Source organism: Lissotriton vulgaris, chromosome 1_1, assembly GCF_964263255.1.
Source record: "Lissotriton vulgaris chromosome 1_1, aLisVul1.2, whole genome shotgun sequence".
In the NCBI taxonomy this organism is placed as follows: Eukaryota; Metazoa; Chordata; class Amphibia; order Caudata; family Salamandridae; genus Lissotriton; species Lissotriton vulgaris.
Genome location: NC_141685.1, coordinates 1,064,677,042 through 1,064,697,466, shown reverse-complemented (window position 1 = coordinate 1,064,697,466; position 20,425 = coordinate 1,064,677,042). Strand labels below are relative to the sequence as shown.

General features: G+C 45.4%; 1 protein-coding gene across 1 annotated transcript; it reads right to left on the bottom strand.

Moving 5' to 3' along the window:
- Positions 1–15,967: 15,967 nt before the first annotated feature.
- ELFN2 (extracellular leucine rich repeat and fibronectin type III domain containing 2) lies at positions 15,968–20,093 on the bottom strand. The gene has a single exon (XM_086963078.1). It carries the CDS (start codon positions 19,072–19,074, stop codon positions 16,714–16,716), a length of 2,361 nt encoding a protein of 786 aa, XP_086819204.1. The 5' UTR covers positions 19,075–20,093; the 3' UTR covers positions 15,968–16,713.
- Positions 20,094–20,425: the final 332 nt, after the last annotated feature.

Below are 20,425 nucleotides of genomic sequence, written 5' to 3'. Positions count from 1 at the left end.
GTATGTATATGTTTGCAGAAAATCCAAACATAGGTTATGTAATTTGACATACGTGAAATAAGAATTTGAAACTTCTAATGTGGAGATATTAATCTAAAATGGAAAGTCTCGTGGAATGTAGGTATAAAACTAAAAGGGTTGCGCTTGGTAGGACGTTAGGTTGCAAAATCTTTGCAAGCCTTATGTGATGATCAATGAAACTAATGGTGACATGATATTCAATATTACCACTAACAGTGATTTTTAACGTCTGTGAAATTATGCGTCAGGTCATGTGCACCCCATGTGCACTCCATGAGGGAAATTATGAGTGGGTAACTCTGCTAACTCACTGAATTCCAATGGCTGCTAGGTTTTGATTGTAGTAACCATCATTTTTGTCTCCCAGAGTTGGTGAAGCGGCTCTGCAGTAATGATTGCATCGGGCAGTGCAAACTGCTTCTGTTGGTTTGGTAATAACTTGAGTGCATTTCGATCAATCTGCTAGAAATTTGGCAGTTGCTTGATCCATGCAGCTAACGATTTTCCTTCCAAATTCCATGTAGATCTTTCAAGGGGAAGGAATGTTATTTCTGGTAATATAAGAGTTAGGAATTCACATTTTAGGTCCCATGGGAGTTGTTGGGTTCAGTGATTTTTAGATATTTGCAATAGAAAAAAGGCTCTGAGCGGGCTCAAAAGGGTAAACAATTTGTGTATTGGACATCCAGTCTGCAAATTATCCATAAATCTAGCTACACATTCGATGTTTCAAAATTTTAAAGCATATTGGAATCTCACTGAAAGAGAACACTTTTATTCTATTCACCATTGCGGTATTCTCAGAAGAATGCAAATCTGAGCAACTTAATTGGCTGACTGTGACTGCAAAACTTAGAGTTTGATTGTGTTCAGTGGGTCTTGACACAAGATGCGGCCTTTGATTTCTCCCTAGACCCAACCTTTGTAACTCCACAACTGTACACAGCCTTTGCAAAACACTGTTTGTAAAAGTCATGGCTCACCGTGCAAAACAGCTTCAGCCTTGCACATCTGCCTACATAAACAGGGCACAACCTTGTGTTCAGTCTTCTTCCTTTCAATGCTCAGTTTAGCATTTTAGGATTCCTTGATTTTAACAATTTATTTTAAAAATCTGCTCATATAATATGGATTGCATGTCCTTTACACAGATCCTCAGAGTCAGGTGGGGGTATGGAATAAAGTGCATTATTTAAAAAACCTAAAGAAACCTAGAAATCCTCTTAAAAACCTCAGTAAACATGTGAGTTATGATTCTTGCTCAAGCAAGGAAACTGCTGAAATTTGCCAATTACGGTTAGCAATGCTCACAACCCATGCCTTACCTATGTCTGCCACCCACACTTAATAAACCAACTTGCCATTGCACAGAAAACAAGCATTTACAATGCAATGGTCTCGCCTTTGTTAGAGTTAGAGCTATTGGCATTGCAAATGGCATTTTTAGTTTTTTTTAAAACATAAATAAATGGTATTGTCATTTACAATGGCAATAGGTGAGCATTAGAGAGTAGTAGAGAGTATTAACAGACACAGAGCCCAACACACACACACACAGAGCCCAACACACACAATGAGCCACACACACACACACACACACACACACACAGAGCCACACACATACACACACAGAGCCACACACACAGCCACATACACACACAGAGAACCACACACACACACAGCCACACACACACACACACACACAGAGCCACACACACAGAGCCACACACACACATAGCCCCTCTCTCACACACACACAGAGCCACACACACAGAGAGCCACACACACACACAGAGCCACACACACACACACAGAGCCACACACACACACACACACAGAGTCACACACACAAACACACAGAGCCACGCACACACACAGAGAGCCATACACACACATACACAGAGCCACACACACCCACAGAGCCACACACACCCACAGAGCCACACACACACATACACACACACACACACACACACACACACACACACACACACAGAGCCACACAGTCACACAGAGCCACACACACACACACACAGAGCCACACACACACACACACACAGAGCCACCCACACACACAGAGCCACACACACACACACACACACAGAGCCACACACACACTTACAGAGCCACGCACACACACACAGAGCCACACACACACACACACAGAGCCACACACACAGAGACACATGCACAGAGAGCCACACGCACAGAGCCGCACGCACAGAGCCACACGCACAGATCCACACACACACACACACAGAGCCACACACACAGAGCCACACACACACTACCATTGAGACACAGGTCAGCCGGTGCACTGGCGTCCATGCCCTGGGCGCCCACTGCCCCTGACTACACGTCCACCTCTGCCCAGTAACGCCTCAGGGAACAGAGGAAAGAAAAGCGATCATAACCAGGGAACAGAGGCAAGAAAAAACAATCACAAACAGGGGGCAGAAGCAAGAAAAAACGATCACAACCAGGGAACAGAGGCAAAAAAAACGAGCACAACCAGGGAACAGAGGCAAGAAAAAAAATACAATCAGGGAACAGAGGCAAGAAAAACAAAAACAAAGTTAAAGGAAAGCATGAGGGGGCGGTATAGTGCTTCACACACCTCACCTGACCCGAGGCGCTTCGTTGTGGTTAGGTAAGGGTTGTTCACATTACTGAGGGTGGTATAACTGCAGGTACAATAGTGCAGTGAAAACGGATGGATATTTGTTGGGTTTCGCTTACAACTAGTCGTTTCAACTACGGGCTAACAAGAGCACTTTCTATTCGTTCAGTGTAACTGAGGGGTGCTTCATCTCTCACCGACTGTGTTCTCAGAGGGCTACGTTGCGGTTTTAAAAGCGGTGGAGAGCTCTGTAAGGTAAGCGCTAGTTGACCTACTCACCTCAGAACGATAGCTTCCTTTCCTATTTGTTGGTATGTAGAGCATGTCGGCGTCGGCTCAGCATCCTGTGATTCTGGGCACATCACTTTATCTCCCTGTGACTAACAAAAATGAATATGTCCTCGTGTAAGGCAACAGGTGCTTGTGTAAAGTGCTCCAATACCTGCAGGTCGAGTTTGCGCTATATTTTGGAAAAAAATTAACCCCTTGCATGCTGATGACGGCCGGGAGCCGTCATGGCACACAGTGCTCGTGTGCTGATGACGGCTCCCGGCCGCCATGACCGCACCTGCGATCAGAATGTACCACACAGGCGCAGAATCGCGGCAGCATGCAAGGGATTAAATGCGAGGTAGGCGTGCAATGCCCATGGGCCTAAAAGGCCACCCTGTTCGTTGTAGAGTTACCAGACTGATTTTGCCGCTTCCCAACAACCAACCCCATGAGGCTGCCATCTTAGATACGTGTTTTGTAGCGGTGAAGCTCTCGGGCTCTTGTTTCAGAAAGGGGCATGCACGATAGACATATTAGAACTAGAAGTTGCTGACAACAGCAAACCGAAGGTGACAAGGGGAGCGGCTGCATAACAGGTTGCATGGATAAGGTGGAACACTTGAAATGAGCGGGAGTACAGAAGCTTGTGGTCTCTGGGGAAAGGGAGTCCGCGATCGGAGCAGCTAGGGGGGAGACGGGAACCGCAGCGGAGCAGTTTCAGAGGGGCACAATAGAGGTTGCCCAGCACTGATAGGAGCGTTCAGAGGTGGCGCAGACCGGGACGGTAGAGTACCTGGGCACGGGCAGAGCGACCGAGGTAGGGAGCAGAGAGGAGCAGGTGACGCAAGTACGGCCCGGGTGGTGCCCGGGCTGCACCGCGGAGGCTGTTGTGCGACAGGGTCTAGCCGACTAAGCCTGCGGTGATAACTAATCTACTTACCTACATGGATCCCATTCCAATCACGGGTGCCTCCGTTTGTCCTTAATCCAGTAAACCAGGTCGGCTGTAAACACCCGAGTTTCCGTCGAGAACAATTACTCAGTACAAATCCTGCATCTTCCCACTTGCTTCGCTCTAGCCAACCCACTATCAAGAGGAGGCCACGTGCAGCAGCTAAAGACTGGAGGGATACGTGAGCTTTCTACTGCCAATGAACAATTAAGAAGCTTTCTTCCAGCCTATCCCAGACAAGACTGAGATTTTCGGGCTTTGGCAGCCAATATAGTAGGACAAAAGGCTTCTTGTTAAACAAGCCCCGTCCTTTTCAGACTGGGGGGCTTGTTTTGGTCCGATGATGTCACGGAGAGAAAGGACCGAAAAAACATGCCCCCCAATCCGAAAAAGACTGGGCTTAAATGGAAAAACGCCCCTCTTCTCCAATGGCTGGCCTCCGTTTAGGAAGCCAGCCAATGGAGAAGAGGGTAGGGTTTAAGCCCCATACTCTAAAACATAAAATCTCGCCAGCGAGACTGCGCAAGCGCAGCTTCCCTAGCCGAGACCTAAAAACTGAGTACTAAGAGAAAAATATGGTAGGAGTAGTGAGCTACTACATTCGTTGTTGTGTGTGTGGTAACTGTAAGTGTGCGATTGAACTAGAACCATAGTTCCACTTTTAAATGTGTTTTCCCCCTTATGAAAAGAAGTGGCATCATGACACACTTGAGACATAAAAAGCATATTAATATACATTTGTAATGAAAAGGCTTAATATAAGAGATTGGGGCCGTGTCAGCCTCGCCTACCAAGAGCAACAGGAAGGGAGGGTCGAGAATAAATCACGCTCAGACTTGTAATTTTCTTTCATAAGAAATTTATTGCAAATATAGAAATCACTTTTCTTCCATCTGGGGATCTTTTATGAACTGATCATTTTTGTGCCATTCCAATCAAAGTGAGGGGGGTTCTGGCAGAAAAAAAGCCAGCACCCCCAAACCAGAAGAAGACATGTAAAAAAAAAATGTATCTCCCTTATTCAAAGTGCTGAAACTGTGAGAGTCAAAGAGAGAGGGCTGGGAGTGCACAGTCTGTGGGGTGCACCAACCAATAAATCAACATAAGCAGCCAAGCAAGCAGTAGAATCTAGGAGGATCAATGGAGGAGATAGCAAGACGGAAAGGGTGGGACAAGAGAGAAATGCAGGTATAGACGGAGGGGGCAAAGGGAAGCGAAAGGGCGAAGCAGATGACAGAGGGGGACAGAGATTGGCAAGGATGAGACCAAAAGAAAACATGACAGAAAGTTTGGTGCAACACAGGGAGTCATGGATAGAGAGGGCAGATGGGATACGGTTGAGGAAACAAATGAGACAACAGATGAGGTACAGAGATGAAAGTGGTGGATGGATTTGTAGAGTAGAGATATTCAGCTAAGGGTGTGTGAGTGGCCTGTAGAAGACAAGCAGGGTCTGATAGGTTGTGAGTGTGTGCCTGTGTGTAAAGACAAGCTGTAACGATTAACAGGTCTAAGGCCAGGTTTTTAAAGCTTAATCAAAGCCAAGGTCATCCAGTGAAACTCTCATTGATAAAGGCAGAAATTCCTATAAAGCTTAGGCAAAAAGTGGGATAGAGTATTCTTCGGTCCTGCCTTAAAAACATTTAGTACTCGATAGTATGTGCCGAGAGGTTGATTGCATCGAACAGCAGGGATCATAGGGGCATTAATGGTCCTGAAGGAAGATTGGACCAACCCAAGCATCGAGGTCTTTAAATGAAGCCCCTTGTTAGCATTTGGCTACTGTTCATATCAACAACACAGGGTCACAGTATTTCACGGGTGGTCATATTGTGCCATTGACTTTACTTTATGGCCTTGTTGATGTGGAAAAGTAGTTCCTTATTGCATGCAGAGCCAGTAGTTCAGGACTGTCAGCAGCGGAAGCCACTTCCCTAATCCTGGTAGCGCCTTGATACTGGAGGCTCAAAGCCCCACTAGCTGTACTCAGCCCACTCCTGTTAAGGTGGCTCTCCTGCTCTCCAAAGTAAGTCTGCTAAAGCTCTTTATTCAGTGAACCTTAAACAAAAACTACTGGGTTTGGGCTCCCAACAGCACCGCTTGCCACAAGCTAATAATAAACAACAGAAGATGCACGTGCTGCTAATGACTTGCCTGCCTTATTTTTGGTTAAACATTAGATATGAAACAAATGTTTATATTGACCACAATGTGTCATTTATTTATTTTATTTCAAATTGGACTTATTTATTTTTATCTCAAAAGAAATCAGATTTTTTCAATTTCATTATTTAAGACCTTATGTACAACATAAACAACAAATGGCATATATTCAAAATAAGCAATTTTTTACAAATAGAAAAATTAGGACACTTTGGACAACACAAGTAACACGCGATCAGTCATACAACTCTCAAACCACGCTATTTACACTATATATACAAACACATCAACAAGAAACAATATGAATTATTTAAACAATGTAATCACTTAGATTTACAAAGAAGCCAAAAACATTCGTATTTTGTCAAAAACCGTTTGAGAATTTTATCACAGTTTTAGTTTTTCAGTTTTAGGCTTATAAAGTCTACGCGTTTCGAACTCAAACAAATTGGTGAGTTCTCGTCAGGACCAAGGTCTCTCAGTCAATTAGAGACCAGAATCAAGTGTGGGCGTGTCCGGGAAATCAACCATATAGTCAAAGCGAGTCTGAATCCCACGGTTGAATGTAAGGTCCGCCCTGTGGGCGCTGTCTATCTTGGAAACAGAGAATGGATCTTTGTAACCGGGATAGCCGTCAGCGATATTGTTTCTCAACTGGGTCGCATTAGTGCGGAGCAGAATTTCGTTGCCTCTGCCGGGCGTCCTCAATGCGCAATACATCCGGGTCCGCAAAGGATCCTGGGATTACAAAGATCCCTTCTCTGTTTCCAAGATAGACAGCGCCCACCGGGCGGACCTTACATTCAACCGTGGGATTCAGACTCGCTTTGACTATATGGTTGATTTCCCGGACACGCCCACACTTGATTCTGGTCTCTAATTGACTGAGAGACCTTGGTCCTGACGAGAACTCACCAATTTGTTTGAGTTCGAAACGCGTAGACTTTATAAGCCTAAAACTGAAAAACTAAAACTGTGATAAAATTCTCAAACGGTTTTTGACAAAATACGAATGTTTTTGGCTTCTTTGTAAATCTAAGTGATTACATTGTTGAAATAATTCATATTGTTTCTTGTTGATGTGTTTGTATATATAGTGTAAATAGCGTGGTTTGAGAGTTGTATGACTGATCGTGTGTTACTTGTGTTGTCCAAAGTGTCCTAATTTTTCTATTTGTAAAAAATTGCTTATTTTGAATATATGCCATTTGTTGTTTATGTTGTACATAAGGTCTTAAATAATGAACTTGAAAAAATCTGATTTCTTTTGAGATAAAAACAAATAAGTCCAATTTGAAATAAAATAAATAAATGACACATTGTGGTCAATATAAACATTTGTTTCATATCTGATGTTTAACCAAAAATAAGGCAGGCAAGTCATTAGCAGCACGTGCATCTTCTGTTCTTTATTCAGTGAAGGCCAGAAGTAATGGCTTTGACAATGCTTATTTAATAGAAAACCAGGGACAGGTCGGAAAATGGCCCAGGACATTATTGTGTTTGCAACATCCCAAAACCAGTCTAGCCTCTGCTTCAGAGCCAAGTTGCAGATGTTTAAGATGGTTGTTTATATGCCGCAGTTCAATTGCCAGTAAACTGCATCCTTCAATACTATATTAAGCTCACCCTTAGGTTACAAAGGTTTATTTTCTTTCAAATTTACGAGAGAAGAAAAATATAGGAAGTCTGCAGTGCTAGGCATTCTGTACCAACAAAACCAAGGACGGTGCCGATTAGAGAGAAATTGGCCAAACGATGGCATCCACATAGTAGATAGGTTATTGCTCCTTCTACGAACCCAACCAGGATCATAACCAGTGTTACTTGAGGTAAGGTTTGACTCATCCACCTGGCTGAGGCAGCCAATCACAGGCAGAACTGGCTTGCAGTAGGGGGTGTGTATATTTTCGCATAATAATACGCTTGTGTGTATTTAGGTGAAATTGCACAAACATTATGTGAAATTACGAGGAATGCAAAACCATTATTTAGTGCCACATTTTAGTGTAAAATGCAGCCTTGCGCATGATTATGTAAGCATAATGCAAATTTTGCCCAGGCCTAGTTGGCAGCAGCACCTTCATTGTCATCTAACCTATGGAAGATAAGAGCGGTGTAAAAAGCAAAGCTGCAGGTCTGAAAGAGGGCAGGGAGCAGACTGACTCAAGTGGTGAACGCACTCTTGATAAAGTGGAGCCCCGCTGCATGTCGCTGGTTTACTGGTGTAAGGAACAGATAAAAATTGGAAGCGAAACAGCCTGAGCTCGCCCAGATAAAAACAACGGAATTCACTCAAGGGCAGTGTCCTGAATGTCCGTGTCGAAGACCCCGAATACAAAAATGGAGTGGTTGACTGTATTGAATGCAGCCATTAGATCTAATAAGATCATCACCGCAACACCGTCCATATTCAGGGCAGCTGATAAAACCGATTCTGTCCTTGCGGAGCCCTGCTGAAGGCCAAGAGCCTTCCATAAATAGATGATGTGAACAATAACATCCTCCCCCTGCAAGCTACACCAGCATAGGCAGCAGTTTAAAAGGGCACTGGACGAGTAGGGAGACTGAGTAGAAGTTGAGAAAGGGTCTGCAAGAGATCATTTTCCACACAAATGTTGTATCAAGTCCAGCTATTTCTTTTTTTCACTTTGAAAAGTTCACAAAGATTGCAAGGTTAAAAAAAATAACAGCATTGTGGAGGAAAACCTTTTGCAATACAGCATGCTCTGTTCAGTGTGTATTTCTTTGTCCATCTGTGTGAGGTAGTGAATCAGCACACTTGACTTAAGACACCAGCGGCCTCATTTAAGAAAAAATTATGCAGTGCTTATAAGCCATTTTGCTGCCCCAAGCTGCATCATTTGAAAAGCTCAGGAATACTGCGCATTAACAACAATAAGATGCATCCATGTGCTTTTTCCTGGATGATTGTTTTTGTGCAGTAAGGGACACCATGGATGTTGCGTGGGAACGCCCAGAGGAACACTCATGGAACCCCCTTTTCACGCAGAATAATTTGTGAAAGGTGCATATATTTACAAGGCCATGAAAAGTCACGCAGGGTAACTTTACGTGGCCTTGTAAATATGGGCAGGCACACTGCGCCCCTCTTGCGTCAAAAAAAGTGACACGCCGGCAGTTCAAAGGCCTTGTAAATGAAGCCCCAGATGTGAGGAGAGAGATAGTCAGTGGAGAGAAGACGTAAGGGGAAAGAGAGACATAGGAAAGAGGGCATGAGAGGACAAAGAGGGAGATAGAAAGATTTAAAGTAAGAGATATAGGAACAGGAGAAAAAAAAGAAACAAACATAAAAAATTTAGAAAATTAGGGCAATAAGCAGGATAAAAACAGAAAAGGAAAGGCACAACTGAAGGTGAAAGAAAGTAGAACATTAATAAAAAAAACAAGAAAAAGATAAAGAATGAAACAAAAAATGGAAGAGCAAGAAACGAGAAAAACCGAAAAATTACTTGGAATTGTGAAGATAGAGAAGAGGATGAAAATAACAATAAGAAACTCTTTTCCTTTAAAAGGAACAGATTTTGTAGATGCTTCCCTCAGTCAGTGCCTCTCTCCCTAGTCTCCCTTTTCACCTTCCCATGGGATTCAGGAGACTCTTCGGAAGAACAAGGTTGGACATTCTCACAGAATCACATCAAGATGGTGGTTTCTACAGTTCTTGTTTTTATCATTTTTCTTTCTTTTTTAATCTTTTTGCTTTAAAAAATACAATAAACTCCATGCAAAATAGAACTCCATGTTCTCTGGCGATCGACCTATTCCCATAAAAAAACAGACAGCTGCGGACCCTTCTTCCTGCAGCCAAGTCTGTGTCCATGCAGCACCTCTTACACGACCCACACCCTCTCATCCCTCACTCCCCAGCATTGACACCTCCATCCCCAGAGAGTCAGAACCAATGGTGCGGAGGGGATAGCCACTGAGTCACAAAACTGAGAGAAAAGAGTGAGAATTCGGAGAATGGCAAATTGAGAAGTGAGAACAATACCACGCGTCCAATCCCAAGGGGCAGATTCAACTTTGTAACACACTGCCAGATCTCTTTGCCTCAGAAACTTTGGGTCACCTCTATAACAAAGAAAGCATGTACCCTCAGCAGGGCTTCCTCCAAAGGACTGCACCTCCAACACAGCAGGAACACACAAAAACGGACCCAAACCCAATTCTCCAAAGACAGCACGCCCCTGAGAATTGCTCCTCACTGGTAGTTGCATCACCAACACAAGCACCCCCAGAGAGCAAGATTTCTAGTACAATTCACCACATAAAGCCCAACCCCAGACTAAGGGTCTGATTTAGAGGATGGTGGGCAGCCGTTCGCTCGTAAGGGTGTCAGAAATATTACCCTGGCTCGAATACAGACCACTATATGTGAAAATCTCGGCTGGACCAGGAGAGATATCTGTGTATTCAGAGGCACTGCGGCCGTGGCCCCTCCTCTGAAGGCACTGAAAGTTTTCTGATTTATAGCCATGTTTTATTCGGCCTCTGAGGAAACCTTTTCATTGTTTTTAAAAGCATGCTTGAGTTTGTCTTTGAAAAACAAAAGAACTAATGACCCTGAAAGTGTGGGAGTCATTTTTCTTTTTTTTCTGACAAAAAGTTAATCAGACCATCTGTTTTAAATAGGGTGGATGGTCTAATCACCTACTCCAAAGTCCCCAACTCAGTTGGGCCACCGGTGTAGGATTTCCAATGGCAGAGTCAGCAGGGGCACCACCGTCAGAAATACAATGGTCTGCCAGACTCAACATAGAACGAGCAGATCATCAGTTTGGCAGACAGTATACTCATCATATTTGTGGCAGAGTCTTGTATCCTCCAAATTCTAAATCAGACCAGAAGTTTCCATGAAATCCAACTATAGCTCCCCTCACTTAGCCTGAACTAGTGGTGTAGCAAGGATACAAAAGGACGCAAGGGGAATCGGTCCCATATCATGGTTTAGTAGTAAAAACCAGCTTTGGTTGGGGAGCAGTGGGATCCCTCACGCTCATTGGCCCCATTGCTGTGGCACCTGTCGCACTATCAATAGGCTCTGCAGACTGGAGCCCAAGTCCTCACACAGAGGAATCCACTAAGACAACTCTTCACAAGGAGTTGGACCCAGAACACATCTCTATATAGAGAATGGAACCCCACTCAAACTCCACACACACAGCTGGGTACACAATAAAACTCTTTATTATGAATAGATGGACAGAAAGATCCTAGTACAACTGCACGTTCAACTAAATTTGGAAGTCGGGACACCAGCACAACTCATAAAAAGCCCATATATCCAACAAAACTTTTCTGGAAAGCGGGACTCCGAAAAAACACGCCATAATGACGCAGTCCATCACAATAATGTCATACAGAGTTCAAATCAAGTCACTGTTCCTCCACCCCAACTAAATTTCTGAAATGTCAACAGACACCGCATGTAGGGCTCGACCATTGGCAGAAGTCCAACTGGGCAGTCCAATCAACAAGAGAAATCTATATTTAGAGGAAACCCCAATAAATCTCACTTAGAGAGCAACCAGCATATATTTTTATTACAAGTTAGAATATCCAGAGAACTCTAGATGAGAGAATATCATCATTCCGAGTAACCACCAACAAATGTCTTCCACTGTGAACCAGAAGTGTCCCTGAGACCATGTTTTACAGATCTTTACAAGTAACACTGTTCCCCTTGTAGAGAGACAGATCACTAACACATCATCACCGGAGAATTAGGTTTGTAGCATAAAAACAGACTTTGAATATAACTTCTCTGGTAGAGTCAGCCCTCCAACAAACGCATTCTAAGAAAGATGGAACTTTCTTGAGATGATTCTAATCCTCAGCACAAACACTCTGAGTGCTAGACCACCATCAACTCACCAGGGAGAGCCGGACTTAAGACTCTCCCCTACCACCTACATAATGCAGGACACTCAGCATAACTCCTTCAGGCTCATAGCAGCAGACGTTATAGTGAGGACCAGATAATTCAACAGACAGTCAGTTTCCGAATTCTGCATTTTCTTTCAGATTTCTGAGCACTAAACAGCTGGGGTTGAGGTGTTAGCTCCCGCTGCCACACTCTTAAGTTCCCCTTCACCACCCACCTCCTTGGGAAAAGATCTTTCTAGCCCATTTTCTCCTGTTAAATCGTTTTTGTTTCTTTCAGTGTGGATATTTGAAAAGAAGACTCTTTCAAAGGAGCGTCCAAGAGCAAGACGCTTGTTCATCTTCACGCCAAGCACCGATACAATGAACACACTGTACAATCAGGCTGTTATGACTAAGTTGTGCTTTCTCTTGATTTCAAAGCATGGAAGCTTCCAAACGTCTGAGGCAGGTAGTCATCCGCAGTTCTAACAGGCTGCATTATGTCCCCAGAGAGAGGAAGGGTGAGGGGAAATGGTCACGGAAGCTTCCAGGTCTCTGAGGATAAAGTTCAATTCAGATCCTGCCTTCTTGGGCCACGTAGGCATCAGTGTTTCCAGGTACCAAAGGCAGAGACTGACCAGACTTGCCTAAGTGCGGGTGAGGTGTTTATCAACAGTTATCACGGAAGTCAAGAAGGAAAAAGGTAAAATGGCTGACCCCCAATACTTAAACTGGGTCTGGGTTACAGGGTTCATTGCACTAGTGAGAATAGGGGAAGAAGGAAAGAAGGGAAGTAGAAAAGGCTCTGGATTAGCTGTCATTAAATGAATGCAGTTGTGGACTCGCGGCTGGGGTATTGATGTTTCTACATTTGCTGTATTGTGGATTGGTCATCTGTCTCTCTTCACTGTATCTGTTCCTTGCATGGTCATCATAAAGGGGGATTTGGGGTTCAAGGCTGTCTGTCTGTTGCTTACCTTAGAAGAAGAAGCCAGGTGCTTCATAATTGTTTGCACATATATGCAGTTCTTGAGAGCTAAATGCCAAAAGTGGTGGGTGGACCACCAACCTAAATGTGCAGATAAGGGAGTTTGTGAGTGGGTCTCTTGAGGTGCGGGGAAATGTAGGGAACTCTGCACTTTGGGGGTGGTAGAAGGGGAAGCAGTTTGTAAGGAAAGCAAAAGTGTGAGTCTTGCTGGCTTAAAGAAATTTGGGATGATAAGCAGCAGGCCACATACCCATTTGAGGTGGTTAATCCACAGTCACTGGGTGTAATAAAATTGTGGCTCAGGGAGTCATGAAAGGCGGCTCTGAGCTTGGGCACTGTGTGGTTGTGTTCTGAGTAGTCAGTCTAAGAAAGGTGGTGAACTTGAATGCACTCGCATTTGGGTGTGGCTTTCCATATTTGGTGTTTGAAGATGGAGGTGGTGTTCTGAACCTCATTAGAAAAGAAAGAAGCCGACACGGAAGAAGCCTCTTGAAGTTATACATTGTCTTCCATGTTTGGGGTGGTGTTCTGAATCACAGGTGAAAGAGTAGAGGTGGAGCTGAAGTCTCCAGAGATGTGATATAACATACTTTGTATGGGGTAAAGGACGATGGTGTCCTGAGCCAGAGGTGGAAGTGAAAACACAGATATGGAAGGGTCTGGACATTGGACTTCGCGTTCTATAATTCAGATGGTGGTTTTTTGAACCACAGATTGTAAAGAGGAGGTAGGTATGGAAGGCTTTAGTGGTTGGGTATGGTCTTCTGTGCTTGAGATGGTGGTCTTCTGAACCACAGTGGATAAAAAGGGGGGCAGAATGGCTGAATCTGGGCATGAAGCATGTTCTTTTATGTGTAAGGCAATAATGCACTGAAGTGTCTCTGCAGGGGTGGAGGGGGACATCATGAAAGGATCTGCAGGTGTCCCATGGGCTCTTATATCTGGAGACTTGATGTCCCAATGAATGAGTGGAAATAATAAGATATGCACAAAAGGACCAATTTGTCAAGCATTATTGCCTGTACCTTAGTGTTCTGCTTTTGCTTGGGTCTGGATCTGGGATGAAAAAGAGTGTTAGACATACTCGTGAAAAAAAGGATGGAAGTTCTGGACAGTTCCTGCTGTGTGATGCCAGTCATGTACCATGACAAAATGTTCCTTGTTTTCCACAGGGAAAGGACGTGAAGAGGCAAATGGATCCAAAAGTCTTTTGTTTTCTGGGTCATCAGAGGATTGATTCCTCAGCTACAGTATGTGGCAAAGTTTATGTCACTGTCTACCCAGTCAGGAAATTGAAGGGACTGAAAGGTGCAGAACCCTGCTATAGAGAGTGGCTTTGCTTATAGCATGTTGAGAATATATATATTTCAGTTATTCTTGTATGTGCCACATGTATCTGAGGATTAGCCAACCTGTGGGAAAAAGCAAGTTAACCCACAGCAATGTGTCTACAAAATAATAAAAATGGACTGAAATCGGCACAAAACAAGGGTGTTTTAACCATTGCAGCCTCTTCCCAGAATAACACTTGCCCATCGGCGCAGGCCCTATGAATTTCATCTTTATAGTCCCCTTCCTGACCCACAGACACACAGAGACACAGTTCATATCCCCACCTCCACCCTAAAAAACACTCACTCCCAAAGCATAGAAATCTCAATTACAAAATATAAAGCATGCTTTATGTTCCCCCGTTCCTCCTACACAAAGCCCCCCTCTTTTCCTTTTGTTGGAGCATCAACTCCCTTGTTTTAAAATAAAACAGCCCTCTCAATGGCAAGTTGAAACACAATCCAGGTTCTAGGAAGCACAAGATGGCCATGACCCCTTCTAGGCTTTTCCATTTTACCCTTTTCTGATTTGTCTACAAAAGTATGATGTGGTTCCAGTCAACTCCCTTCAATAAACCCAATTGCCTAGAAATAAAAACTGCTCATCACATTTTTCTGTTTCAAGTCTTCTGCAGCAATATTTCTGCAAGGCCAAGAGATCCCCAATAGAGAGTGAAATTTGGGGGGGGGGCATCAATAATGGTTCCAGGAGAGAGAAAGAATGGACAGGCAGTATGTGAGACTTTTCGAGGTTGAAGAAGGGGAGTACTCTGCGGTAAAGGTACAATCTTGAATAGTCCAGGGAAGAGGATTTCTACCTTGTCCATAAGTAGTGGTTGGCTTTGCCCTTCCTAAAAGCTATGTGTTGTCTATAACTTGCTCTCCTTCATGGCTATGTCTTTCTTCACCCCATTTTTATTTTATCAGACATTAATTTTAGAAAACAAAACAGAAAGTCCTTGGGACCTTCTAGCACAGTGATATCATCAGCATTGGAAATTCAAAGGTTTAGAGTCAATGTACGGGGATCACTCTGTAGAGTGACTCCGCAGGGGTCAAAAGCCATATAGACGTCCCAGGTGTATAGTAGCAATGGATTGGCAGCAGTCCTAGAAAGGTCTGTGGGGACTAACTCTATGGCAGGGACAATCTACACAGGAAATTCACAAAGATCAGGCATGCCCAGAAGGAGGACCTTAAAAGCTCATGCAGAGAACCGTCTCAGCATACAGACTCTCTAGTGTAATCAGAGTCAACGTCCTAATGGTAGTCCTTGACCCTGCTCACAAGTAAGCCTACAATGAAACTACAGACTGTCAGATGTATTCTCCTTGGAAAGGATTCCCTGTGGGCACCTTCACTAGACCATGTTTCTATGGCACAGTGGTGCAATGTGATCATGTACATTTTGGTCAGTCTTTAAGCATGAAGAAGGTAATAAAGATTCCTCTAAACTGCCATAGTGTATGGTGGTCACTGGATTCCTGTGGAGTAGGGCTAAGAGGGTCTCTGAACGGAGCCTAGCCAGCAACTAGAACACAATGGGATATCTCCTCTGACCTACTTCCACGAGGAAATGTCTAAGGCATTCTATAGGAAATAATCTATAGTGTTATTCTAGAGAGAGGGTTTCTAGGGAATGCTGGTAGGGTTGGGAAGCACTCTTTAACTGGCCTTTGTGAGGGTTGGTGAACTGTAGCAGAGATTGTTCAGGCTTCCACGACATTGAGGGGCTGCAAGGAGAAGTTTAAATCTAAGGTGGTGTTGGTTAGGTCACATACAGAGTCAGAGGTAGAGCTGAATGAATATTGAGGAATGGACAAGTGAAGGAGGTCACACAGCAAGTCAGTGGAAGGGCTGTGCTAGTGGCGAGGATTGGGTGTGAAAGGATTTGCATTTGAAATCGCATGGGCCAGTGACAGAGCTGGGGTTAATTATGGCACAGCAATTGTGAAGGGACTTACTTAGACCACACACAGTCAATGGCAGAACTTGAGTTAGTCTGAAGCATTGGGACGCGTACAGGCTTGACCTGAGGTGGCACACAAAGACATTGGCAACGTCATTAACACTCCTTTGCCTACTGAAGGTCAGTTGTTTTCTCGTGCCAGCTTACTTCTGCCTTTGCCTTCGCCAACACTCTTACCCCTAACCAATTTCATTCTACCGTCAGACCTCCTTTTCACTTGTGAGCCTCAGCAGATTACCTTAAGCATAATTCTAAATCCCTAACCAACTCAGAAACAAACATCAAAAAAATCGTCCATACCTCACACCATTTGCAAGATAAGTAAACCCCTAGTCACGTTATCCGTGTCTAAATCCTGACACTTGACTCAGTCTCTGCAGCTCACCTGGAAAGGAGCCATAAAGAAACTCAGTGGCAGTGAGTGTCCTACTGCTTTCCCACCCCCTTAAACCAAATCCATGGATGCCATTTTTGTAAACATTAGAAACGCCTCAGTCTCTTCCGCCACAGTCACAGCTTCTGTTGGGCGGAGACACCCTTCCAGTAATCCAGAATGTCGTGCAGGTCCTCGTCCTTAGCGAACTGGACTTTCTTCCGCAGGGCATGGCCGGCTGCCATGTATACCTCCTCCCGGTGGTGCTTCTTGTAGGGCCTGAAGCGCTCCCAAATCTTGTGGGTGCTCTCCGATGAGTACTCTGGACTGGATGAGTACCCAGAGAAGTGATGGCGGGGAGAAAGCTGGGAGTAGGCAGAGTCTCGCTTTGAGCGGGAGAGGGGCTTGAGGAAGGAAACTCGCTGGCTCAATGTATCCGCATTTTCCTCATAGTAGAGTGCTGGAAAGGAATGGCGGTGTTCACTGCAATGGTAGGAGGGCTTGACTTCAAGGTGGTGGACACCTCCAGGTGAGACTAAAGGCCGGCGGTCCAGAGGACTGTTGATGGGACTCCCTTTCTCAATGTACTTGGAGTCTGACTTCAGAGAAGGCTCAGGCACATCTAGGCTGAATACCCGTGCACTCTTAATGGAGCCACTGGAGGAGATGCTGCAACGCTTCTTAGCTGCCACAGTGGCAGCATCAGCACTCAGCTGACGCTGAAGTGGGCGCAGACCAGCTGGCGACAGGAAGCTGGATCGCTCCAGCTGGCCAGAGGCACTGACTGGGATGGACTGGCAGTCATAGGCCAGATCAGAGTCAGCCCCCAGGAAAGAAGCAGTGTCCAGCTTTAGGGCATCAATACAGTTGTTGATGATCTGGTTCACCTTGTCGACCTCCTTCGTAATGGTAGAGATCTCAGCCGCTGACCCCTGCCCATTGTCCAGTTCATGGAAGTCATCATCTGATCGCTGCTGGCACCTACTCAATGCGTCCCCTGTGCGCACCTCCATGTAATTACCCTTGGCTGCCTTTGGGGTCTCACTGGGGGCCATTTTTTCACTCCCCATTTGTTGGATAGATGACATGCGTGAGATGGGAATGGGGTGCTCCCCCATCTTCTGGGATGCATGAACCATGGAGCTGGTGTCCACGTCTGAGCCATACCTCATCTCCAAAATGGTCTTCTTCACGCTAATGGACTTCTGTTTCTCCTCCTGTTTTCTCCTTTTCCTCAAGCAGTAGTAAACTATCCCCAGAATGATGACCATGCCAAACAGACAGCCCAGGATAGTCATGATGTAGTGAGTGGTTGTAGAGGTGGTGGCAGGTGGCTCGTCTGTTCTGGGTCCTCTTGTGGTGAAGGAGAGGCAGGTATGATTGTAGCGCTTAGAATTGCGGATAGAGGCCACACAGAATGAGTAATTGGTGTGTGCCCTCAGCTTATCCAGCCTAATGTACTCCTTCTTGTTCTTCAAAGTCATGACGTCCGAAACATAGCTGTTATTGTACTGGACGAGCACATACATCTTGCTGTAAGGTGAAGGGATGTTCACAAATAGGGTTGCAGACGTTACAGTGACATGGTCTAACTGGATGGCTGGGACAAATGAATCATTAGTGGTGGAGGCAGGAGTGGGATCCATAGACAGGAAGTCACCAGTGCTGAATCCAGAGCCCTCGTCACGTTCCCTTTGTGCATTTGTCAGAGGAGTGGGACGCAGTCGAGGTGCAAAGTCCAGAATGCCATTGAGCTGGCACAAATTCTGCAGGATTGTGATGGCATTACGGTTGTGATGGGGCCGTGGGCTCAGCAGTGGGTAGCCACCAAACTCTCGGGGGCTCTCACACTGCAGACGATCGTAGTTGCGTGTTACATTGTTGAAGACCACGAGCCAGGTGAGGAAGCCATAGATCTCACAGTTGCAGTGGAAGGGATTTCCTGCCAACTCACACACCATTAGCCCTGGCAAACAAGCAAAGGTCATACTGTCCAGTCTGGCGAGTCTGTTAGAGGACAGGTCAATGCTGATCAAGTTGGTGCACTCAGCAAAGGCATTGGGGGTCACCACCTCAATGAGATTGTGCTGGACGAAGAGAAACTGCAAGCGGGATAGGCCACGCAGCACACCCTCTGTTAGGTTGCTCAGCTTGTTGTACCCCAGCTGCAACACCTGGAGGTTGATCTGACCCATGAAGGCCCCCTCTTCGATGTATGAAATTTCATTCTTTGTCAGGTTGAGGTCTGTCAAGTTGCTGAAACGGGCCAAAGAGGCATACATGACCACTTTAAGCTTGTTCTCATTGAGCCGAAGGTCGTGCACAGTGCTGTTGATGTGCTGCGGAATGGTCTCATAAGGGGGCTGGTTCTGGCTACAAATAGCTAACCAGACGTAGCCCTTGTCTCCTTCAATCAGCCAGCAGTCCCCCTGGGCCCCGATAGGCAAGAGGAAGCAGAGACAGCAAGCTGCCACACAAACTCCCAGGCGCAGCATCATGGTGGTCCTCCCCTCCAGCCACCCCAGTCCAACCACCAGAATAGATACTGGCGGGGATGGGGTGGGCTCACACCTCCCCCCACTAAGAAAGAACAGAACTCAGATGTAGCAACAGTAGTGACTTGAGCATACAATCCTTACCACCTCCATCACTGTGGTCAATAAACCGGCCAGGGCAACTCAGTGTAGGTGCCGAAAGTCAATTTTTTTCCAAAAGTGGCTGTCTGCTGCAGAAAACAAAAATAAATAAAACACTGGTGCAATTTCAATGGTTTCTAATCCCCCAAAAGTGTCTTGGAAGCCCGTTAACGGATTCTCACAGAAAACTATGAGTTTGTTTTGTTGTTGAACCACAGCTGTAAGTTTCCGCTGTTATCGAAATACACCTGGTATTTTCTGCTGTGTGTGGACACACCTGCGAGTTTAAGCTCTGGTCGTAGTCCTGATGTTAGATGCTGCTGTTGTCGACGAGCACTTGTCAGATTATGCCGCTATCGAACCACACGTGAAATTCTGCTGTCATTGTAATTGCATGTTCGAGTTTCCGCTGTCGTTGAAGCGCTCCGGTATGTTTTTGCCACCTTCAAAGCATTGATGTGAGCTTCTGCAGTTGTGGGAGCGTGCCCGTAAGTCTCTGCAATATCCAAAGCACACGTCTGAGTTTTTATAGTCATCGGAACCAAACCTTGGGGGTTCTGCCGATATCGAAGAACACCTTCAAGTTTCTTCTGCCGCTGAAGGGCTGATGTCAGCTTTCGTTGTAGTCGAAGAGTACCTGCCTTTTTAAGCTGCTGTCGAAGCACATGTGTGCCTTTCTGCTCGTTTTGAAGTGCCGCTTTGAGTTTCCGTAGTCGTTTGAGCACATCAATTAATGTTTGCCTTTGACGAAGAAACACAGCTGCGAGTGGCTGCAGCTGCTGAAGTTCGCATTTGAGTTTGAGTTGTCGTCGCACTGCACCAGTTAGCTTATGCTATTCTTATTCTAAATTTGTGCTTCCAGTTGGGCAGGCTTCTCCTCTTGGGCTTCTCTTTTTGTCTCCAAGCCTCTGCAGCGGTCGGCGTGATCTGTGGAGGGAAAGAGAAGAAGAGGACGTCAGTACTCAGAATGGAGAAGAAAAGGCGCGCGAGAGATAAAGAGGGCCGTTCAGGGACCACGGTGGCCGGGTGAGGGGCCGTCTCATGCGCCGACGGGACCAAAAGTGCGGGAGGGGGCGCTGCTGACTTCCGGTGGGGGCCCAGGAGAATGAGATGGCTGTTTGTTCCGTGCAGGGGGATGAATGCATCGGGAAGACTATGCTGCGATTGTATGGAGGCAGACACTGCGATGTGAGCGCAACCGTCTCCCTCATAA

What these genes read in the sequence shown, in the direction of transcription:
- ELFN2 (XM_086963078.1), bottom strand. Translation starts at nt 19,074, where the DNA reads ATGATGCTGCGCCTGGGAGTTTGTGTGGCAGCTTGCTGTCTCTGCTTC.